Below are 8,426 nucleotides of genomic sequence, written 5' to 3' on the forward strand. Positions count from 1 at the left end.
AGGTTCTGGTGCTGCAGCAGGGTCTCCTCCAGCTTCCCATGGCTATTGGTGCTGCAGCAGGGTGCTCTCCAGCTTCCCATGGCTCCTGGTGCTGCAGCAGGGTCTCCTCCAGCTTCCCATGGCTCCTGGTGCTGCAGCAGGGTCTCCTCCAGGCAGGCAGAGAGCACCAGCCTGCAGATCTTGCCCTCTTTTATAGATCAGAAATCACTGTTCAAGTAAAGCACCACTGTTCATATCAGCCAATTAGCACTGGCCAGGTCCATCCTCTGTCAGAGGCATCTTTAACCTACTGTCCATTTTTCTGCCAGTTTTCAGAACCCTGATGTTCCTTCCTTGCTGTGGACTTACCTGGCAGAGCAAGGGGCCTGTTCCAGTCTGTCCTTGGCTAAATCAGCTAAAAAACACTGCTCTGGCTTTGCTGGCTTGAAAGGCATTTTGTTTAGTCTGATGTGGGGGGAGGGACTGTTCCCCACACCTCACCCCATGGCTTTTAAGGCAGCAATAATGTGGTGTCCTTACTGTCCATCAGTGTATGTGCCAACCAGGCTCTTGTCCAAACCCTTTCCTCCCATTAGATCCTTCCTCTCCTCGGGTGTTAGTTGGAATACATGAAGAAACAAGGGAAGAATTCCCAAACATAATACATAATAACCATTGAATGTATCAGTATTACTATTTTTAGCAAACAAATAATACGCAGCATTAGTAAAACATTGTAAACATCCAACTTTACAAATCATTTAATCTAAATTAAACTCTTACTAACATACCAAACTCTCACTACTTCTAACAATCATCAAGACTTTTCAATTGCTATTCTTAGACCTGGATGAGAGGATTTGCATTATCATTTACCTTTGGATCTTGACGTGCTTGTTCTAGTGGGAGTTGTTGGTGAGGTTGTCTCACTCGAGCACAGTTCACCCACAAAGGACAAACAGTTGCTACACACAGATACAAGATTAGGAATAGAGTAACTGCAGTTATTACAACACAAACTCAGTTTTCAGTTCTGTCAGAAAAAAGAAAAGAAAGCAGATCATTTAGGGAATCCCCAAATTTGAACCAAACTCGTGTCACTTCAGTGAGTTCTGTAACAAGGTCCCTAATTATTCCCATCCAATACAACAGATTGCAAACAACAACTCAAAAGCCAGTACAGAGGGAGACAATGTCATAGAGCACCTTGTTTAGGCGAACTCGTGTCACTTCAGTGAGTTCTGGGTGATCAGTCCCACAGTGGTCACAAAGTAACTCCTCCAGAGTCCAGTAGCAGGTTGATCAGGCCTGGCACTGTCACTGGGATGTCTCTGGCTCTTCAAGCTGTCATGATTTGCAATATATTAACCAACATCACTAGACACAGAAATAACTGATTTTTTCCCAAAGGAAACACTGGTTTACTCAACATGAATTATCCACTTTGTACTGATTTTATGTTGTCATTTAAATCAGATGCAAGCCATGTATTTGAATTCACTGGTGTTTGTAAGGTGAGCTTGACCTCACCAATGTTTGGCAGGTTTGCCAGAACAGCCTGTCCAGGTTACAGAGGAGTTTTGGATTTGTTGTAAGGTCTTCTGTGCTGGCCATTATCTTGAGTAGGTGATGTAGGGGAAAGGCATTTAGGTGAGGGCACCTGTTCATCCCCCACCTGTTGTTTTTAGCAGTGACTGCGTATCTCAATCTTTCATCCCATCTTGAGTCCTGTGGGTCAACAAGGCTTTTAATTAACCCATTAGCACGTTCTACTACCCCATTAGCTTGTGGGTAGTATGGGACATGAGATGGCCATTTGATACCTTCCCTTTTAGCCCATCGTTGTACAAGATGTGAAGTGAGTTCCATTGTCAGATTGGATGTTTGTGGGTTTTTGGCAGAACCCCAAATATCTTTTCCAGGAAATTAACTGTGTTTTCCCCATTTGCTTTAGAAACAGCTTCAGCACAGCTCAATCCTGATACCACCTCCACAATCACAATGATGTGATTTTTGTTTCCTGATCTTCAGAAGGGACCGGTGTGTTCCACCTGCCGTGTGGACCACATGGGTTTTCCTTCCCTGATATGCAAATGATCAGATGTTAATGGATGTTCCCCAAGTCTGATTTTGCAAAGATCCCATGAGGAAATAACTATCTTGCACTGCTCATGGGTGACAGGCCACCCACGGGCTTGTGCCTCTTTGTATAAATCAAAGATTCCTGAATGGCCATTCTTTTACATTGAGCAATCTTTTCCATTCCTGATTTTCTCCTTCTGTGATAGCTGATTGGATTTCCTTCACATCAATTCTAGCTCATCAACGTAGTTATTCCACTTACTAGCTTCATTTTTCAAGTTAGTCTGGTGAGAAGGAATCCACCTTGCATGAAAATTAGGGTTCTCTTTAGCAATTTTCAGTATTTGCTGCCATTTCTCCTTATGCCAAACTGGCACCCTGTTAATTTCCCAATTATTCTGATCCCAGAAAGTTAAGGCTGCAAAGGAATCTGTGTCAATGTCCACAGCATCCTTGGAGGCTTTTTCTGTCACAAAAACATCAAAAATAGCATCCAGCTCCCCCACTTGGGCACTGCCCTTATCATGATTTATTATTTGTTTGCCTGTGGAGGGTTTCATTGCAGCAGATTTGAACAACCAGGTTTTCCCTTCTCATCTGTAAACCAAGCATTAACCATTTCACTCTTGTATTCTGGGGCCTCTTTAATAGGACTGGGAGTTTTCATTATTAAATCCTTCTCATCTGCAGATCCAATTTGTTCCTGAATTTTTAATTGTTTATCTGGGCCTTCTTCAAGCTTGAAAAGGCCAGAATAGTACTCAATTTGGCTGCACCACTTCCTGATTGTACCCTTTTGGGATATTCCTTCTGGAGGGGCCTTTCCAGACAGTACTTGGTTAACTACCTGGAAAGGGGCTTCAAGAATTACCCTTTGTTTTTTAATGATTGTGCTGACTTCTTTCAGTGCTGTGCAAACTGTTAACAACCCCTTCTCCAGAATGGAATATGGCTTTTCTGAACACTTACATGACTGAGAGTAGAAGCCATTTGGTTGAGTACTCCCATTAGGCCCCCATTACCAAAAGTGATAGGATAAGGCACTGGCTGAGAACCCCCACTCTATTATTATTGGATCATCTGGGTGGAGAGGTCCCAGAGTTTGGAAAGTCTGTGCCTCCAATAATAATAATTTAATTAAATTAAATCTTGAGATTTATCCCATTCCCAGTGATTCTTTTTCAATAAATCAATAAGAGGACATGCCATGATGGATAAATCTGGGATGTGCTTCCTCCAATACTGAAGGCTTCCTAGTATTTCCTGCAATTCTTGTTTATTGGAGGGCACTTTTATCTCCTTCAGGTGGGACAAAGCATCAGAAGGAATATTCCAGGTTCCTCCTTTCCACTTCATTCCCAGAAATTTTTGCCTGTTGGGAAGCTGGTTGCCTCCTTTCCTCAGGGACCTCTACATGCATGTGGGGATTATAGCATCATAAGCTGCTTTTACTCCTATCAGAATATCATCTATGTACTGATAGACCTTAACATTGGAGTTATTTTTGATTTCTGGAATGTTTTCCAGCTCACACACAAGCACGTGATGGGCCAGTGTGGGTGAGTGTGTATATCCCTGGGGCACCCTTGTGAAAGTGCACTGCACCCCATCCCAAGTGAAGGCAAAATACCTTTGGTCCTCAGGATCAATAGGGATTTGGAAAAACATATCCTTCACATCCAGTGAGGCCAGCACTGGGTGTGCTGCTTCCTGGATTTCTAGCACCAGATCAGCAATGTTAGGTACAGCAGCTGTGTCTGTATTAACATGTACAGCAGCTGTGTGTCTGTATTAACATTCAATTTTCTGTAATCAACTGTTATTCTCCATTTACCATTTGGTTTTCTTACAGGCCAGATCGGGAAGTTAAATGGTGAATGACAGGGCACAATAATGCCTTTTTGTTTTAAATCAGAAATGACTTCTTTAATGCTTTCCTTAGCAGCAACTGGGATGGAATATTACCTCACACTGGTTACCCTGCTTTGTGGCAGGTGCAGAGCACAACTATGACAGTCTCATCTTCGGTGTGGGTGTGCCAAAATTCCAGCAGTGGCCTTCTTCATCTCTCCAGGCTCGGCCCATGAGAACATCCATTCCTAACAAATTGAAAGGGATGTGACCCACAATCATTTCAGTCCGGATGGGTTTTTCCTCTCCTGGTAGGTTCAAAGTGACTTCAGCTGTTCTGTGTAAAGCAGAGTTACCGAATGCCCCGCTGATGAACATGGGTTTCAGAGACAAGGTGATGCCACATCGTTCAGCCACCTCAGCTTTCAGCGTGGAAATCTGTGCTCCTGTGTCCACCACAAATGTCACAGGGTAACGTCTTGGCCCGACAGCACAGGTAAGCTCCAAGTCCCCATTTTTGTTTCGAACTAGTCTTAGTATATTCTGGCAGTCTTTTGGAGGACTGGAAACTTCAGGGCCTGATTCTTTATCATTTTCCTGCCAATCATTTTTGTTTTCTGCATCGGGATTTTGTGTTTTCTCTTCCCCCTGCTGTCTTTTTGACTTTCTTCTTGATTTCTTTTTCTCAGCAGAAGGAGGGCTTGGCAGAAGATCTGACTTACTGGATCTTTCCCTGGAATTAGACCTTGACGTGGGTTCTTTAGGCCAATATTCTACTAGGTCTTTCAGCTGCTGATAAGAATAATCCAGAGACAAAAGCCTTGGTGAGATGCCCACACGCCTGGCTTCCTCCTTAAGCTTAGCATATGGCCCCATGTTATCTTGTGATGCAGCACATGGGTTTTCAGGGGGTTGGTTTCTGTGTGTGCAGTTTGGTTTTCTGTTTCGTTTACCTCTACTCACAACTGTCCAGTCACCCTGTGATTTCTCTTGCTGCTGAGGAGGAGGGGGGTTCCAGGGTGGCTCAGCAGCCACATCAGCATGTGAAGGTTGAGTGACTTGTCTGACTGGACAAGACTTGCGATAACATTTAGGATCATAATAATCCCTTACATAATTTAGCAATTCTCTGGCCAAATCAGACCATGTATATCCTTGCATATCTCCATTTTGGAGTTTATCTTTAATTTTCACGGTGAAATTTCTAAGTGGCACAGTGAATCCCCTGATTAGGACATTCAGTCTTTCAGGTTCCACTCGAAGAGTCACAGGACTATCCTGGCCCGGTATTAAAACATGGTCATAAATCATTTGGATTGCAGCAGCCTTGTAGACACTGGCCAAGAGATCAGAGAGGTCCTCTCCCAGGACCCTCGGCTCTCCCCTGATAAGGAGATCAATGGAACCAACATAAAAAGCTGCTCGCTGGGTTAGGCTCCAGGGGTGAGACTCATCTTCAGTCGTTAGAATAATCCCAGGTCCCCAGTACCCTCTAGCTTCTCGTTCACTTAGCATGATATGGTCTCCTCCTGTGAGGGACACTCTCATCACATATTCAGTTTCCGTCTCAGAGGGAAGCCTGCTGAACTGTTTTTTAATTTCTACCAATTCTAGAGGTCTGCAAGATACTTCTTTCATTACCACATCTCTTTTCCTACCAGTCCTTTCTTTGTGAGAAAAGGAAGTTCTCACACCCGGGTGCTGGTGTTTATTATGTTCCACTCCCTCCTCCTCATCCTCAGAACCATAGTAAGAAGAGGAGTGGGCTATAATGCCTTCTGCCCTAACAGAAAGTTGGTTGACTTTCTTTTTCAGGTGGTCCAGTTCTTTAAGGAAGAACTCACACAGTGCCTTTATCTCAGCTGTTGAGCTCTCCTGCTTGCTCTGGGCTGGGGAGGGCTGCCCTTTTGATTCCCAAAGGGAAGGACTGACTTGTCCTGTTTTGTCCTTCACAGACACGGGTTTCTTATCCAACTGACCAGGGAAGGGCACCTGGGGCGAGCTCACAGGCTTGCATTTTTTTGTTGTCTTAAGGCACCCCTGGGACTCACAGCCTGTGCTACCCGAGTCTGAGGAATTTGAGGAGTCCAAGGAATCCCCCAAGTCCTCCTCCTTCACACAGGCCCCTTGAATCCACATGTACTGTGCACAGGTTGGACGGTGCTGACGCTTTTTATGGTGGTCCCAGAAGGGCTGCACAAAGGTGGATTTGTGCAGTTCCTCCTTGAACAGACAGGATGATGAAGGTGGCCTGTCCTGAACCTCGGTGTTTTCTGCACCAGCAGCCTCAGCATTGCTGCTCTTGGTGCTCATTTTGACTGTGGTGGATTTTTTTTTTAATACTATTTTTTTTTCCCAAATATTAATTTAGCAATTTAGCAATTGAGAGCGTGGTGTGGGGGCTCCAAAAGACCCTCACTATCCCACTTCTGACACCAGATGTCACGGGATGGTATCGGGGCTCCCAGCTGTCAGGTGGTTCCGTGACTTCCCCCCCAGTGTGGGGAGGTTTGTGGATGAGCCCAAGGGTCACACGTGGCCTCTCCCAGAGGAATGGCCCCTGTGGGACCCTATCTTAGAGGGTAGGTTAGGACACCCCCTCACCACGCTCACAAATTGTTACTGAGACCAAGGTTTACCTGATGAATCAATTGGTTTATTAAGGATCAACACAAACTGAGGGGCCAAGGTTCAGGAGAGGTTGTCCAGGTGTAAATCAGAAAGGTAATTCCAAGGTGCTGTGGTCTTATTAAATGCACACTCTGAGGGAAAGGGGTGGAATCAGTGGAGTGACAGGGTGGGAGTTGAGTGTGTGTGTGTGTGTGTGTGTTTACCCTCCTTCTGCAGCATGGTTCCCGGGATGTGGCTGCAGGCTCGGCAGGAGATCCGTGGGGGGGCTTCCCAGGAACTGGGGTGACCCCTCCCAGCAGCAGCAGCAAACACGGCTCAGGTCCTGGGGCAAGTGGCAAGGGCAGGCTGGGCAAGCTCCTTGTGTGGTTGGGTTCAGGCTTGGCAGGCAGCAATCCCTCGGGATCAGGCTTGAATCCCCACGGAGCAGGCAGGGTTCCTGTGGAGCCGGCACAGGCACCTCCCCCTCTTGCCCCCTCAGGCAGCGGTGCTGGCGTTGCCAGTAGTTTTGGGAACTGCAGCAGGGTCTGGCAGAGGAAGAGCTGTTTGTTTTAACAGGCTGGGTTTGATGTCCTTCCTAAAAATATATATACATGGCTCACTTGATGAGAAAAGCTTCTTCGGGGAGGATTTCCCTCCAGCTTAAAACCTGAAACATGAAATGGGTACAAAAAGTGAAGTGGCAAGTCATGGACACTCCTGGCTTTCTCCTCCTCTTTGCAAAGCCTGCTGAGCTCAGACAACAGGTGTCAAAAAAGAAGTTCACAGAACCATAGGGTGGTTTGTGTTTAGAAACCTGCAGCTGATCAGTGCAACTCCTTGTTCTGTGGTAAAAAATACCTCTCCGTATGGAGCTGGGGCTGGTGGGTGCTCAAGAGATGAGGCAGCTGTATAAGATTTGTGGGGTTTCAATGAAGGTAATAGTGATCAGGAGTTTGGTACAAAGAGCACACTTATGGGATGAGGCTGATGCACCTATCAGACTTGTGCAAGCACCACTGCAGGGCAGGACTTCAGCACAGCAGGTGCTATTCCTCCACATCATCTGTCCTCCTCACCACTTGGACAGCCTGGGGCACTTATTTCAGGTCTTTGTAGATGGTCTCTACCTGTACTGAAGGCAACTTATCACAAGAAAACCAGACAAAAAACCCCACACAGACCTTGCAGTCATTGTGAAAAGTTTTCACAAAGGTACTTGATTAGTAATTAATGTCTTTCTGACTTGCCATGTCTGAAAACCTAAAAAGAAAAAAAAAAGGGGGGGGGGGGGGTGTCTATTTTATAGCAACGTTGAAATTCTGAAAATTAAAAAAATTAATAAAAATCAAGGATTTACTGGTGTCAGCCAACAGAAATCCAGCTTTTTCACCATTCAAAGACCTTGAGAACTAATCTAAAAAATGGAGCAGACAACAAGCTTGCCAGAAATATCTTCCTCACAAGTAGCTGCATTTCAAAGCACGTGAGGAAAGAGTTCCTGGCATTTCATCTCTGCCACGGGATTAACACCCATTAACCTCCCACTGCTGCAGGATACCCACCCAGTGCAGAGCAGTCACTAACAAAGCAGCAGAAGTGGTTTCCTTTGCCAGTTTGCAACGTTTAGACCATCCCCTCTTCCTAAAGGAAGGAAGGGGATGCAGGTCAGGAGGGGATGCAGGTCAGGAGGGGATGCAGGGCAGGGAGGGGATGCAGGGCAGGGAGGGGATGCAGGTCAGGAGGGGATGCAGGGCAGGGAGGGGATGCAGGGCAGGGAGGGGATGCAGGCCAGGGAGGGGATGCAGGGCAGGGAGGGGATGCAGGCCAGGGAGGGGATGCAGGGCAGGGAGGGGATGCAGGCCAGGGAGGGGATGCAGCTCAGGGAGGGGATGCAGCTCAGGGAG

At 46.2% G+C, this 8,426-nt stretch overlaps 2 protein-coding genes across 2 annotated transcripts in view; both read left to right on the forward strand.

Annotated features, from left to right (window-relative positions):
* Positions 1 to 6,043, forward strand: part of LOC104392351 (fibroblast growth factor 5-like) — a gene marked incomplete at its 5' end in the record, with an annotated part of 44,427 nt that extends 38,384 nt beyond the window's left edge. The window contains one exon of the mRNA XM_010001744.1: positions 5,966 to 6,043. Within this exon, the coding sequence (XP_010000046.1) occupies positions 5,966 to 6,043 (78 nt within the window). The remainder of the gene's footprint in view (positions 1 to 5,965) is intronic.
* Positions 6,044 to 6,361: 318 nt separating this feature from the next.
* RIOK2 (RIO kinase 2) overlaps positions 6,362 to 8,426 on the forward strand; it is a 19,023-nt gene continuing 16,958 nt past the window's right edge. Inside the window, exons 1-2 of the mRNA XM_010001746.1 lie at positions 6,362 to 6,494; positions 7,022 to 7,065. Of these exons, the coding sequence (XP_010000048.1) occupies positions 6,362 to 6,494; positions 7,022 to 7,065 (177 nt within the window). The remainder of the gene's footprint in view (positions 6,495 to 7,021; positions 7,066 to 8,426) is intronic.

The sequence above is a fragment of the Chaetura pelagica genome, unplaced genomic scaffold (genome assembly GCF_000747805.2).
Source record: "Chaetura pelagica isolate M959 unplaced genomic scaffold, ChaPel_1.0 scaffold1077, whole genome shotgun sequence".
Lineage (NCBI taxonomy): Eukaryota > Metazoa > Chordata > Aves > Apodiformes > Apodidae > Chaetura > Chaetura pelagica.